Here is a 15,024-nt window from a genome sequence, read left to right as displayed (position 1 = left end):
TGTGAAAGTGTAAAACAAGAACTCGAATTCACCAGGCTGGACGAACGTGCAGAACTTGTGGCAAACCTTGAAATTGAACCTTCGGCAGCAAGCAAGAACGGTTAGTCAACGAGTCTGTGTGCATGAGGGAGAGTGTGATGCTTCGATCGACACTCGGCACATGTAACTGCGAGACGGGAACATCACACTTTGTTTCCGCTCCCTCCTGCTATGCCCACCCGGCAGTAGTATTACTTCATTTTGTTTGACTGACTAGTATGGTTGTCTGCTACACGTCCACTTGGATTAGAAGCTTAAAAGTACTAGATTAAAACTTGATCGCTACCGTCCTGAATATACCTTCGCCACGCATTACGACCCAAATCTCAACTTCTCGAAACAACTTCTGTGCCACGATAAGCTCACGAAAGTAACTGAAGAATAATGAACTGAGAATTCATGCCACTAGGGGCCGTAGCAAGCCAACCCTAAAACGTGAACATGTGTTCCCAAAATGTTGAGTCGGGATCGACCCCGTTTGCTAGACGGTCAAACGGAAGGGGGTTCAGCTCACCTTGCAGGGACTCTCCTGTGCCAGCTGCGAGAGTTCGTCCTCCGTGGCCATCAAGAGCGACTTGAGATTGCAGATGGTTCCAGTCGGGTTGCGGACCATCTCGCTCTTGGCCGCAAGGCCGACCGACTAGACAACGAAACGTGACGGAACGCTTTCTAAACAGACAGACCTAATAACCCAAACATAACTTATATACGCCTCTCCTGCCTCTGGGTTACCACCGAAATTATGCTTACAGAATACTGAAACTGGATGGATCGTGACAGGCGCCAGCTTGTCCCACCTAGAGACGCTAGATGTGCGACGCTTTAGAATAGTGCAACGCTTTAGAATAGAATAGTTGTCACCAGCTCTTGCCAACGTGGCTGACTAAAGATGCAAGAAGTGCTTTCCTCCGTCTTGCTTGCTAAGACTTTTCACGGCAGAGAAGGACAATACCACGATTAACAAAACAACAGCGAGTATGCAGGCAAGCTGGTGATGATTAAACATAACGTAATACCTGAGACTGTGGTGCGGAAAAATGAAGTTTCAAGTCAAAGAAAAATAAAAACAGAAGAATGTCTCGAGAAGTTGAAACATTCTCCTACTGCTGTCTTTTTTTTTTTTTTTTTCGACTTGAAAATTTTTAAAAAATTTTTGCACCAGTTTTAGGTGTTGCATTATGACTAGATACCCCAATGTTCTCTTAACATTCTATCTACCGCCCAAAAGGTTGCATTCCCGAACCACAACTGTTGCAGACGGTTCCCACACGGCTCGGAGTATCAAGATGGCAGCGCCAACGAGCTGCTGGCACGTAAGCAAACGTCATGTGATGCGAACGAACAAATGGCCGCCTTGGCGACATCAGACAATGGGGAAGGAAGGTGCCGATACTCTGTGTGTAACCACCTAGTAACTCTACTGCCACCCATACATTTAGCCTCTACTCACTCCTGACCAATGGCATGCATAAATATGAAACCCCTCTGTGCCATTTCTTAAAGGGATACGGAATCGAAACTTAAAATATGCAGAAAACATCAAGAAGTAAGTTGAATAGGATCAGCTAAACCTGTAATTGATAATCTGATGGCCGTATTTTAGGCGGATGACTATATTTTTGATCTTAAATGTTGGGATTTTGGAGAGCACTTCAAAATCAGCCATCGAAGAGCAAGATGCATCTCGGGAGATCCCGCAGATCCGGCACCGTCTTGACGCTGTCATGTCATGCAGGGTCTATTGTACTATAGCTAGGAATTTTGCCACTCGGAGGCGTCAACGCGTTACAAACTCGTTTAGTCAAAGTACACGAGGGTCGTAGCACATCGCGGAGCCGGTGGAGCTGCCTCCTGTGCGTGATGGTAGACCAACGCAAAGAGAGCAGTGGGTATGATGACGTTTAAATACACCGCCACATCACCAGTAGCCATGATGGCCAAGATGCGATTCCGCCTACAACCATATTTGTATGACCTGTCTGCCTTGTCTTCGTTGTCCGCAGCAAGTAACCGAGCTTATTCACGAAACAATCTTATGACAAAAAAGGTGTGTATGACAAAGCCTAAGAAAAAATCCATATTCAAAGTTTTGTGCAAGTTACGATGAAATCCTACAACAGCTCCAGACCTGCATGTACTTTTTACGATCAAATCCACATGGTCGGCAACATCACTCACTTACGTCGTCGCGCGGACCATCGGGCATTTCAACATGCTCTCTGCGCATGTCCTGGCTTCAAGCAGCAAGAGAAAAGAAAAAGGTACTTCAAACTGAATGCGAGGAGACAAACGCTGGAACCACGGACACCTGAAAAGCAACACCAACAACAATCCCACCAACCGACCGACCGCCAAAAACTACCTGTATCCCGTTTCATTTGCGCGAGAATGCGTGCAGATGTGTCACGGAGATCAAGCCTCATGCTTGCACTAGCAGCTTTGACGGCGTTGTACATTAAGTATGAAACAGAGTATAGGAATGCTAGGCCTAGCAAGGCACTCCGACGCAACGTTGCTCTGACAATCCGCCCACGATAGACCCTTACCAAAAATCTTGAAAGCCAGCGCGCGCAACGAATAATGGGAGTCCTTGGTATGCCCCTCCTCCCCTACCACGTGACCATGCGGCCTACGCGGGCAGGCGCAGGTTACCACGGCAACAACTTGTAAGCAGACGAGCCGGGCGAGCAACGAGCCAACGGCTGCCCCTTTCTCATCCCTCTCCTATGTACCGGCTCTGTCGTCTGCTGCATCAACGCTTTGTCGAACCTGGTCAAAACCTGCCACGGTTGCGATGCAAACTAAATGGATTCGGTGACACTTCAATACGTGAAGGTAAGTTACGACGAATAACATATTCAAATAAGTTCACCCGTCGCGATGCTTTCACGTTGCCACAAATACGGTACACCGCCAACAACGTACGACTCGGAGGATGGGCGGGATGGCGGATGGCTGCAACGGCTGTTGGCAGTAGCTGCCGGGACGCGCGCGCAGTCATGGAGGCGTAGCGAGAAAGCAAGTGATCTGTACCGACGGTTCCCAAAATTCCTTGCCGTCGTGGCGCTGTACGTTTTGCAACAGGTCTATTGGCTGGCTCGCTGAATAGAATAAGCAAATGTGGCCTTTGTGGACCCTTCCGTACAAATAGTTTGAACCCTGACCTCTATTCTGGATTAAGGCCAGTCTTCTCTCCAGTCATCCCTAGCTTGTTTTCAGATGCAGCAGTGGCGAACACTCTTGTTAAAAGAGACACTCGTCAGTTCTATCACTTTTTTTTGTGTGTTATGGTCTTATAGAGCTCAAATAAATGCCATATAGATTGCCTTTGCAACATGGTTACGTGCAGTTTTTAGCATGTCCTTTATATCCTGACACGACAGTACGCCAAGAGACATAGAGTTAGAGCAGTTTCTGGGAGCTACTCAATGCCGGTCAAGTCTTCCTCTGCCAAGCGTCATGTCAGTGTCGAGTTGCAATTGTCTAGTGGACCAGCGGTCCATAAAATCGGTTGTAAAAAAGATTGTTGCCAAAGCGGTTACCAAAGGTGCGGTACCAGTGTGGTTCTGCTCCCAGTCTGAACAGGTATTTATTAGAATTTACGCGGCTTTTGGTCACACTCTTCTAGCTCAAACCTATCTTCCTGGCCGTCGGCTCCCTCACGCCTCCCCGAGGTTACGAAACATGCCACAGCGATTTGTTTACACAAGCGCAACTTTGCAGAGTCGTGCGGGCCGTCTTCTTTTAACAACCATGGTAGTTGTTTTGACTTCGTAGCGATCGAGTTAGGAACAGTCAACCAAGGCGGCCATTCTGTCGTCGACATGTTCGGCATTTGAATACCTTTAAATCAACAATTCGTAGCGTCGACATCACATCACACGTACACAGCCCCCAAACCACCCCAAACAAGCGTTGTCGGAAAGACCATCGGAAACTGAAACAAACGGCCAGCTTTGCTGTTACTTTCTTCCCCGAAGCACCACGGCACAAAGCTCAGGTCTAAGTAACTTCTATGAGCGAGTATATTTCCCGTTGTGGCACTGCTCTCACTGACCTGATGTCGTCGCGACATGCTATTGAAGCTCCCCAGACATCCATGAGGTGGTTTTTGGTTATCGTTTAATTCAGTTTAAAATATGTATTCTTGCATTTTCCTACCAAATATTGGTATCGGTGAAGTCATACTTTAACCCTTTAACTCGTGTAATGTTGAAGCAAAAAACGAGCTCCGAAATTTGGTTTCCACACAATTTAACGCAGGATTGCCTACATCTATATAAATCTTGCATGTTTGGACATTAGGGTTACCAACTCTTCAATTAAGGAAGTCGGGACGGGGGGGCAGGCCGAGGAAGGAGAAGGGAGACACAGGGGTTTATACAAACGACAATGATAACAGGCACTACCCGGCACCAGAGTTGCCCCGATTTTGCTTGCCGTGGCGTGTATGCTAAAAAGGCTAGAGCCACTCACAGCCGACGCTAGCCACCGCAGCACTGCTTCGTGCTTCGCAGCACGACGTGAATTGTAAGGCCTGCATTCGATCACTTATAAAATTCTTAACTGGAGGGAATGGACCTAATCCAGGACATATAGCTGTCCCGACAGGGAAAAACAGAACTCGGATGCCTCATGAAAAGTAGGGACAGTCCCGCAAAATCTGAGACGGTTGGAAACCCTGTTGGACATACATCTATTTCGGAGTGTTGCTGATTCCTAGAAGAGGCCCGTTTTAACGAACTACCTCATTGTCATCTGACTGAATGATCACGCCCACACCTTTTTGGACGTCACGTACAGGGTGCAGCCGCAAGGACTAACACACTTGGCACGCCTTGCAAAAATCGAATTCCAAAAGTACATACCTGAAATTGAGCATGCGAACACAGTTTCGCAAGAAGTTTCATGTCTATTTTTTTTAGAGCTGAACTCAGAAGTAAGGAATTGTTAAAAATAAAGCAAAATCGGAGGCTGTGCATTTTCCATGTCCTATACCAGCCTGTTGTCTGCACACAGGTTTACGAGCTTGCTCCCAGGTGGCTAGCTGCATGCAAAAACGCTCAGAACCAATAGTAGGGGCTGACAATAAGCAAGATAGTCACAATAATTAATACTTTTAACAAAATATATGAGCAATAACCACCTGGGAGCAAGCTTGCAGATAGATGTGCAGACGACGTGCGTCTGGTATAGGTGGTATTCACTGGACGCCATATTTGAGCTTACTGCTCACAGCGCATGCTAGTGAGGGGAAGGAGAAAATATCTCCTCACAGGGACTCTCCTTTGTGTGCCCTAGACTTCTTTAGACGTCGCTATTCTTCCTCCAAAAAGGTTATAGAAGATTAACCCATCACTCAAAATTCGTACAAAGGCAGCTTTCCCCGCTCTCTTTCTTGCGGGGTGGTGTGAAATGGACGATGTGACGTCAGTGCAAGGCATGTGTGTGTGTTGAAAGCGTTGTGGAAGCTTGCGGTCAGCACGTGCTCAGCAGCAGCGAGCTCAGCTATGACTGCCAGTGAGTACCACCTATAGGGCATAGGAAATGCAGCCGCCATTTTTTTGCTCTATTTTTTTTTTTACTGCCTTTAAGTTGAGCTGTAAGAAAAATAGACATAAATCTTTTTTTTTAAATAGACGTTCGCATGTCCAACTTTAGGTATGCGTGTTTGGAGTTCAAATTTTGCAAGGTATGCCAAATGTCTCAGTCCTTACGGCTGCACCCTGTATTTAATGCAGGGAAGAGTCGGTAGATACACTGCAACAAACAAATAATCTAGAGCAGGGGCCTCCAAACCCCGGCCCGCTTCCAGCAGACCTGCTGCTACCGGCGCAAAATAAAGTGCAAGTGAAGAAACGGTGCTGCATTGCGCTCCAAATGTGCAAACGAAGATACTAGAAACAAGAGAAAAACTGCGTTGTAATGCGGGTCCTTTCGCCATAACATTAATTAAACGTGGTCATCACCGCCGTCACAATTCTTTGTCCCCTGCTTCACGTCTCTGCAGCTATGTTAAAATTTCTTTGCATTCTCATGTATATGGAGCTTAGTGTCCTTTGTCCCAACTACTGCCCATTGTCAGCATTACTTTTATCATTCTCATTATTCTTTTGCACTGGGCAAATGTGCCAAATTTACCATGCACTTTGATTTATGCCTGGTGAATTTTATTGGTCACAATTTTTCTGTAAGGTCATAGTTAAATATTAAGTTTCAAATTGAAATATTGAACTGCATATTACTACACCTTATTGGTAGTGCATTTCATGCCAAAGCAGCAACACAAACGAAAGCTAAAACCTTGCCAACTTTTCGGCACTAAAGTTTTGCTGACACAACACGAAACCAGATGAAATGACGAATCGAGCGCTTATTCTTCAATCATGGTGTTTCAATCCTGTTGTGGTGTTTCATGGTGTTTCAATCCTGACAGCATCTCAAACGTCTCGATTTGAGATGCTGTCACCCGTGTTCTGTCTTTTCTAATTTTAACAAGCTTTCTCCCAATCACAGGGTTTAAACATCATCTCGCCTGCACTTCGACCATTTTTTTCCATACCTTTTCTCCGTTTGAGAAGGCGACCACAGCTGGGGTGACTCTGTCACCTGAGTCATTGGCGACGGCTTCTGTATTGCCATCCTGAAAAGCACGAGAGCATATTTAGTTCAGAACAAAAGTTTTAAACAGATTGAAACATCGCCTACGTTCGGCTTGCATTTCATAAGGTGTGTAATGTCCGTTCAAAGTGTGAAAAGGTATACCCGGTTGCGATCCGGCACGTCTATGAATGGCCTCAACATGTCGGCAAGAAAAACGTGCTCGTGACAGTCTGGTCGGAACATAAAAAGTAGGCGTCGAGATAGTTAGCTGCTGAGCTGGAACTGTATGCGAAGGCTTTAAACGCCGAGCGAACTAGACACCGCACAGTATTCCCAGGGCATACCTTGTGAATTGCCAGGCAAAGGTTGGTGTTGCCGAAATACAGACCAAACGAAGCCGCCATACTTTTTGTTTAGGGCTTGTCCCGCGCTGAATGAATCAGGAGAACGACGAAACGGGAGAAACACAACAATCAATAATAGCAACTAAAAACTCTAGAATACAAATTATTTATCTTTTAAAATATAAAAACGAATTATGGCATTCCAAAATACATTTAATTTTAAATATTTTATGGTTTAAACAATTACAAATTTAAACTTTATTATTGTTTAGAACGAATATAAATTTTCTTTATATAATTAAGAAAAAATGCGAAACCAATTATTTTATTGTGCTTTGCGAAATATTGTTTTGTGAAGGTTTAATAAAGTTTAGTATGTACTCTAGCGTTCGCGTGGTAAATAAGCTAACTAATTTCTGCAGAGAATTCGTCTTGTTTCAACCAGTTTCAACCAGTCATTCAGGATTTGGTTGGTCACTGAAACAACCAATCAGGAGCGGCCAGATCTCTTACCGGCCCTCGGTAGGTGGCGTCTACGCAGACGTGTCGAATTTTCATTCATACGGTACATTCCCCCGTTGTCTTCCCTGTTTGCCGACTAAGGACACGTCGCTTTAGCGATTTAAAACGGCACTACCTCGCGCAAGTCACTGCTCGTGCAACTTTGTTACACCCGGTCAGCCAAGGCGCAGCAAGGACCGGTAAAGATGCCGTCGACGGTTCACTACCCCGCAATTCTTCTCTACACGTTGTCTCTGCTGGCAGTGTTTCTCGTCGCGGACTCCAAAACTCTGAAAGAAGGCGATTGTGAAGGTGAGTCATTTTTTTTTTTTTTTTTTCAATTGCGTACTAGTTCGCGGTGGGTCCTTCCTCATCCGAGATATTTCGCACTGATTTTAAAGCAGACGACCAACTCGCAGACGACCCCGCCACGTCTGACAACAGGCGAACGATGCGACACGGGCTTGTTAGATTTACCCTGATGCTTTCTCAGCTAGAAGTCGCGATCCCTACAGACGTGATCGGAGAGCATGAAATATGCTGACTCAGCCATCGGACTAGAAAACTGACGTTTCCACGCATGCGCAGTAGGATCGTGTCCCCAATCCAAAAATCGTGGATTGCGGTATTTGAGTACAGCACGCCTTGCAAAATTCAAATTCCTGATCGTACGTGCCTGAAATTGGGCACGCGAACGTAATTTCGCCAAAAGTGTTTTCTATTTTTTTAGCGCTCATTTCTGGGGTAGTGAAATCCTCATTTCTGGGGTAGTGAAAATAAAGCGCAAAACCGCTTAAAACCGAGGCGGAGCGCAAGTTTGTTTGCTTTTTTTGCAGGGGTTGTGGTGACGTAGAACGCCGAGCTCTGGGTCTCAAGACAGCTTGCTCTGAGGTCTACCCACTATTCAATCAGAGCTCGGCGTTCTGACGTCACCACAGCCCCTGCAAAAAAAGCCGACGAACTGTGCTGTGCATAGCAGAGGCTGGCGATGAGCAAGATAATCGCGATAATCAATACTTTTAACGAAATATATGAACAATGACCACCTGGGACAAGCCCACAAACCAGTGTATAGACGATGAACACTCGGTATAGGGCATAAAAAATCCTCTGCTGCCGTTTTTGCTCTGTTTTTAATATTTTCCCGTCTCTGACTTGAGCTCTGAAAAATATAGGCATGAAGCTTCTTGATGTTCTCAAGTCAAATTTCAGCTATGTATATTTAGAATTCAAATTTTGCAAGGTATGCCAAATGTGTTGGTCCTTACGGCCGTACCCAGTATCACATATCCTTGAAGTGGGTTAGGAAAGCAGTCCACTTGCAGATAGATTTTGGAATTGGTCGTGACTGGATACTGCTGGGACCAGTTCCGTAATCCAGCTGCAGGACTGATTTGATTTTCACACTTCAACTGCAACGTATTAACAGTTGATGTCTGCGGTGGAGTAAGGCTTTGTTATCAATGACCAAAAACCGTTTCATTTGCAGTGTGTGTTGGAGCATTGAAGAAGCTCCATGACAGGTTGGAGGTTGAGGAGCGGTCTAACGAGGGCTCCGTTGAGGCTGGCTTCCTGGAGTTCTGCAAGACGTCCAAAGGGCCTGAGCACCGCTTCGTAAGTTGCTCAGCTCATGTGTTGTCACAGGACAAGTCAGGCAGCTGCACTTGATTGAAATGTCATGCAAAGACAAGCAGCTGTCCTAAGGCATTTCATACTAAAACTCTGTAGCTTTTCATGAAAGTCTGTTGGGCAAGTATTTGCTGAGGTTGGATTTCTAGTAGCGAATGCAGCGAAAGTGGTGAACAAGGCAAAACTAAAGGAAGTGAGGTTGACTCTACAAAGTGTGGTCATTTTAAAGCCATAAGAACTATGTCGGTTCTCATTGTTCACTTTCTTGTGCAAAAGACAGAGGCATCAATGAGGGTGGATGAAATTTTCGCTATGTGTTCCAAGTTGCGTCGGTTCCTTTCTGCAGTGTTACTACGTCGGTGGTCTGGAAGAGTCTGCCACGAAGATTGTGAACGAACTGACAAAGCCATTCAGCTGGGGGATGCCTGCACTCAAAGTCTGCGAGAAGCTTGTTGCCAAGGATTCGCAGATCTGTGACCTTAAGTACCGTAAGTACCGGCCCCCATTGTTTTCTTCAGTCTTGTCAATCCTGCTCGTCGGGCATGAGATTGTCCCGTGGCAGCTCCAGCTGCCTTGTTTCTATGGTGAAGAGAGTGAGACTTATCTCGATGAAGTGTCTCAAAGGTCTTGTCTGGAAGGTTCTTTGGGAGCACTGATCAACTAAAAGCAGTTGCCCACAAACTGACACATTGAAGAAACCCTTGAGCACTTGGCCTCCTTGAAATGAAGTTCAGTGTTACCATCATTCTGAGACTAGGAGTTTTGAGTCTTCAGCGAGATATGAAGCCCATTGCTCTTGGAGGTTTATTTCTTAAATTGCCTACCGTAAAATCCCAAGAGATATAGCTCATCTAAAATCGAAAGCAAATTGGGTGAAAATAAGGATTAAGCTAACTTTCAGTGTGTGATAAAAAAAAAAAATGTTAAAAAAATGCTAGTTTAAGATTTTGTTACCTGCGAAACTTGTGATCTTAGGGAGGGGCGATGAACCAGAGAGGTCTGTTCTTCCCAATCAGCAATGTTCGCTTATTTTCCGCCATGGCTAGGTACCACCATTCCTACCAAGGTCACATTGGACAAAGCCCTTTAATTAGTAGGAATGGGCTATTTTTCGGTGTTTTTAGAACAAAATAGGGATGGGCTATCTTTCAGGGGTGAGGGATCTCTCTGGACATTATGGTATTTGACTTGTTTTTTCTGCCTTCTTTGGGCCTAGTAGACAATCCTGGTCATTTTACCCCTCTTTTTCTCCTTTGCCCCCAACAGCGAAGGTCATCGACCTCAAAACAGTGAACCTGAAGAAGCTGAAGGTCAAGGACCTGAAGAAGATCCTGAGCGACTGGGACGAACGCTGCGAGGGCTGCGTAGAGAAGACGGACTTTGTGAAGAGGATAGAAGAGTTGAAGACGGTGCACATGCGCGAGGAACTTTGATGGGTGGGAGACGCCCACAGTGCACCGCCAGCTCTTTGTCACAACTCAGCCACCCTGTACAGCCCTGCCACAGCCTTTTCGCCACATTGCGTCATGCGTTCCTTGGGGAAAGGGGGGAGGGGGTCCTAATTTATCAACTTTCTATTGAGAGTCATGTACAAAGCATCCATTAAAATGTCTCTTTGTTTATGCACACACAATGCTGATGTCTGTGTCATCTGTTGCTCAGAGTTGGAAAGGCTTCTCACTAATATGACTGCTTGATTGTTACGTTGGAGCACTGAAGCACAGTTTGAAGAAAGACTAAGATTTCAAGAGATTTATTTGCCTAAGCAAAGACCGCCATGTTTTCGATTTTCCAAATAGTCCAGCTTAGTGCCTTGTTCCTTCATGTGCCCTTCACACTTTTTCTCAGTTTGCGTGTTCCTCAAGATGTTCGAATTCATATCTTTAATTTCTATCTCTTCCATCGTTTGGTCTCTAACTGATAAAATGTTTTTGCCTGCATTAACGAATTTCAGAAAACTGAATATATTTTTGAATGTGCAGCGCAGCTAGTGATAGTGACAGAATGGGTAAGACATAATACTTATAATAAAAAAAATTAAATGGAAGAATATTTTTCTGCCAGCTAACCTCCACTTGGGCATGGTGAAATAAAAAAAAAAAGGAATTGTGGGTGCCTGTCAAATGCATATAAGTGAATAAAAAAAACTGGCTAAGTAGAGAAAATAAAGTCAGAACACGTCTTTGAAGTAGATGTGCCCTGTGCTTCTTTTTCTTCTTTTTTTTCTTGCTGGCTCAAGTATTTTTCTCTCGCATAAAGGACTTAGTTCTGTCGTGTCCTTAGGATGCCCTGAAGTTTTAGGATGTCCTGGACGTTCATAGAACATCCCAGAACGTTAAGACATCCCAAGGACATATCCTAAGGTTATTCGCAGAACTAAGTGTGCTACTTGGGAGGCACCCCCTTCTTCCCTCGTTGGACAAATATTATCCATAAGTGGATGTCGGCCGGCACATGTAGTGGAGGGTATCCCCCAAAACTATTTACAGGGTCTAGAGGTTCGAACCAGATACCAAAGTTTCAGCCTGAACGGACATTTTAATCAAAAGTTGTGTTTTTCCATAGAGCTTCATGTATTCGATAGCTCCGTCAGCCACCACTTTCCCATTGGAATTTTTAGAAAATCGAATAACTTGTAGATAAGATATCGGTTCGGCGCTTTCTTTGGGCGGAAAATGAGCGTTCGGCAATGCGTAGTTTAATTTTGCAGTAAAAAAGAAATAATAGTAATTTTCGGGGGAGACACCCCGTAGATATTTTGTTTTTCTTATCTTTTTGATCTAGGCATATTGTCAGACTCAAATTTATCACCACCGCTACCAGCTCATACCATACTACGATGCGTAGAGGGTTTCGTTTTCTCAATCGCACTCTGTACATTTGTTCATCAATCCAGGAAACACGGAAATGAGTCACTGTATTTTAGCTATAGTACTTTAGCCGCTTAACTCAATCCTGTTTAATTTTAAGACGTTAATATAGAGTAGAAAAAAAAAAGTATGCGTTTACGTGACAGCAAATGTCCAGATCTAGCGACTTTTGGAAGGTCAGCAAGCAACGTGCACTATTCTAGTTTTTGTTCTGTTTCTGGCGAGGCGCGTTTTTGTTTTGTTTTTGAGGCGGCGCGCTATCTTTACAAGTGTAGCCAACGCCCGTGGAACTCGTCGAGCCCCGAAGCAACGTCTGTTTTCTCTGTCGTTATAAAATTACGCCCTTCTGCTGAGGGTCTTGTCGACGGATCAGCGACCCCGAAAAACAATGGAACTGCCGAAAGGAAAAGTTGTCACCGGTAAGAGCTAACTTCATCGTCCCGAGTTGCCCAATTGGGAGCCCCATTGCGTTGGTATATCGCTTCTTTTTTTTTTTTTTTTTAATCCACATTATTAGCTTGTATGATTTGATCCTCACTGTGTCTTGCGCGCGTCTGCCAAGCTCTTTCAAAGACAGCAGTTTCTGCGTTTATCCTGATTTCAGAATAGTTTACACAAGTGAACAGAACCAACGACCTAATGTGTAAACAATCCCGTTATGTTCTTTATGTTAATCTGTATATTATAGATATGGCGTTGTATGTGTGCTCCGCACATGTGTGCATCATTGTTTTCTCTTGAACTTATGCCCGCAGTCAGGTGAATGAACGTTTCCCTGATCGTAAAGCAGGTGTTCGTCATCCAGTGCTTTCTGTTAACTACTGCTGCCCAAAGAACCAGCTGCACCTGAAACATTAATGTAAAAACAAAACGAAACTAGGACGTGGCACTGTTTTCATCTACCATGTCACAGACAAGAGCAACCAATCGGCCTCCAACGCTGAAATGTGTACTTTTCGAATTTCCCGCGAAAGAAGTTCCGGTCAGGTTGTGTCAACGTAAAAACAAAATCACTGTGGGAAAAAAAAAATACCGGAAAGCAAGACAAATAATAAGGATAAGACATTGTTTTTTGGTAGCTGACACAAACTGATCAGAGCGAGACACGCGAAAATTTATCGTCGGCGTGCACTCCTCGTGTGGGAAACTGTTTTGCGCTTCGTGCCGATCTGATTAACTGATAGCTTTCGTCCTCTGCCAAGTTATGCCCTGTTGCAATTGGTACTAATTATTGCTGCAGGGACTTCAGTTCAACTGGTTTATCGCATGCCCACGTGACCAGTTGCTGCTGGGAATGTGCGCAATAAACCAGTATAAACTGGAACCAGTTCAGCTTGCTCTCTTTTCACTTTTGTGTTGCATTGCGTAATCTCTGCAAAATCCACTCCTGTTCGTTCCACAATGACTTGCGAGTCGCAATACTCTGTAAAAAATAAAATCTTAATTTTTTTTATATGGATATACTAGAACAGTGTATAGCGAATCGTTCGAATTTTAATTCGTGCAATGAATTTCAACAAAAAAATTACATTGTTCAATGTAATTTTGTGTAATCTTTTATATTTTGTATAATCTTCATAATTTTGAATGTAATCTATGCTTCATTTCGAAATTTTGGAAAGGGTAGAGAAGGAGAGAAGGCCTGAAGCTTTGCCCCCAAAAGTGGACCCATGCAGCGCCGCCTATTTTGCGTCGGCATCGCCGCAAGCGCATCTTGCAGCGTCTCACAACGATGCGCGACGCTCGGCAACGCCAAGACGGACGCGTCTGTCGCTTTATGGCGTCTCTAGTCGACTCTTCAGCGTGTTCCCCGCTTGGGGCGGGTGCGGGATCCACTAACGATGACGTAATGTGCAAGGCCTTGTCTCCTAGGTGGCATTGCTGTCGCCTGTGCGTGCCGACCAAAGGAAGCGACGCCAAATGCGTATCCGTGCGACCCGTTCCAGTGCTTGGTCCCGTGGAGCCCTCCGCCCTGGGCACTGTCCTGACCCACGAGCACCTTTCTGACACCCTGGACGATCGGGTGTTTGTCAGTCAGCCCCAAGTTCACCATGCCGCCATGAGTGCTTGTCCGTTCACGCTCGAGAACCTCTGGTGGATAAGACAGTTCCCGTGAGTCTGGACTTTCTGCTATTGAGTCACGTGGAACTTTACAATAGTGACACAGAACAGTAACGAAATATGCACAAAAATAAATGCAGAAGTTATACACATACTCAATTTAAATGGGCTAGTACAAGATTATAATATTTTGCTGCACCAGTGACGCTAACTATGAAAAATGACAGCTCGTTCCATTCAGCGATGGCATGAGGAAGGGAGTGATTCGTTCGAACGCATTAGTTTTACCGGAGGTTCGATATATTGGACGATAGTTATACAGGCGGAATGGCATTCTATTGGAGTTAGAGGAGTGCGCTTTTTGGCTCTGGTCTATGGAAGTCAATTTCGGGAAGAAGGCAACCGCAACATAGCTCCCTCCGGGTTTGAAAGGGAGGAAGTCTAAGTTGACTTTCTAGAGAAGAAATACTAGTATGTATGTATGAAAAACTTTATTAAAGGTATATCATGAGGGAGGTAGTTTGAGGTGGCCCGGAGGGGGCCATCTCTCACAAGCACTAGGTGGACTCCTCAGTACAGGAGCCCATTGGCGATTGCCGCGGTTCGGGCTCGGTCAACCAGGGCCTTCTGGCCCTCCAGGTCGGAGCAGTCGAGCAGGGCTGCCTCCCAGTCCTCCCGGGTGGGGTTGGGTTTTGGGACGAGGTTCGGGGTTGATTGGCATGCCCACACCATGTGGAAGATGTCCGAAGACTTCTCCGCACAGTGCGGGCATTTTCCTGTATAAGCAGGATCAAAGTGTTTTAAAACTGCCGGGCACAGCAGGGTTTTGGTGTAGAGACGGAGGAGTGTGCGTTCCTCTGCCTTTGTTAGGCCCTTACAGGGCTTAGGATAAATTGCGTGGCCGAATTGGTATAATTGAGTAATTTCTCGAAAAGTGAGGGCTGGATTGGGTTCGGGATCCATTTCGGAAGGGTCTG

The 15,024-nt window shown here is 45.2% G+C and overlaps 3 protein-coding genes across 4 annotated transcripts in view; 2 read left to right on the top strand and 1 right to left on the bottom strand.

Moving 5' to 3' along the window:
- Positions 1-7,072, bottom strand: part of LOC8052085 (heat shock 70 kDa protein 14) — a 33,771-nt gene extending 26,699 nt beyond the window's left edge. Inside the window, exons 1-3 of the mRNA XM_040223200.1 lie at positions 6,987-7,072; positions 6,602-6,682; positions 554-679 (exon numbers count right to left, since the gene is read on the bottom strand). Of these exons, the coding sequence (XP_040079134.1) occupies positions 554-679; positions 6,602-6,682; positions 6,987-7,046 (267 nt within the window). The 5' untranslated portion in view covers positions 7,047-7,072. The remainder of the gene's footprint in view (positions 1-553; positions 680-6,601; positions 6,683-6,986) is intronic.
- Positions 7,073-7,505: 433 nt separating this feature from the next.
- Positions 7,506-10,749, top strand: LOC8052086 (mesencephalic astrocyte-derived neurotrophic factor homolog). Its single transcript, XM_002435690.5, has 4 exons — positions 7,506-7,799; positions 8,977-9,101; positions 9,463-9,604; positions 10,383-10,749. Exons 1-4 carry the CDS (start codon positions 7,694-7,696, stop codon positions 10,547-10,549), a joined length of 540 nt encoding a protein of 179 aa, XP_002435735.2. The 5' UTR covers positions 7,506-7,693; the 3' UTR covers positions 10,550-10,749.
- Positions 10,750-12,179: 1,430 nt separating this feature from the next.
- Positions 12,180-15,024, top strand: part of LOC8052087 (phosphotriesterase-related protein) — a 38,757-nt gene continuing 35,912 nt past the window's right edge. Inside the window, exons 1-2 of one of the 2 annotated variants that reach the window (XM_029976336.3) lie at positions 12,180-12,405; positions 13,933-14,098. In XM_029976336.3, coding sequence (XP_029832196.2) covers positions 12,375-12,405; positions 13,933-14,098 — 197 coding nt within the window. In that variant the 5' untranslated portion in view covers positions 12,180-12,374. The remainder of the gene's footprint in view (positions 12,406-13,932; positions 14,099-15,024) is intronic. The other variant, XM_029976337.3, reaches the window with a different exon arrangement.

The sequence above is a fragment of the Ixodes scapularis genome, unplaced genomic scaffold (assembly GCF_016920785.2).
Source record: "Ixodes scapularis isolate PalLabHiFi unplaced genomic scaffold, ASM1692078v2 PGA_scaffold8__174_contigs__length_109621045, whole genome shotgun sequence".
Classification (NCBI taxonomy): Eukaryota; Metazoa; Arthropoda; class Arachnida; order Ixodida; family Ixodidae; genus Ixodes; species Ixodes scapularis.
The sequence above is the reverse complement of the archived record's forward strand: the minus strand, read 5'-3'. Positions and strand labels throughout refer to the sequence as shown.

Coding starts and splice junctions, on each gene's coding strand:
- LOC8052086 (XM_002435690.5), top strand. CDS start 7,694: ATGCCGTCGACGGTTCACTACCCCGCAATTCTTCTCTACACGTTGTCT. Junction 7,800..8,976: donor GAAAGAAGGCGATTGTGAAG/GTGAGTCATTTT, acceptor TTTCATTTGCAG/TGTGTGTTGGAGCATTGAAG. Junction 9,605..10,382: donor GATCTGTGACCTTAAGTACC/GTAAGTACCGGC, acceptor TGCCCCCAACAG/CGAAGGTCATCGACCTCAAA.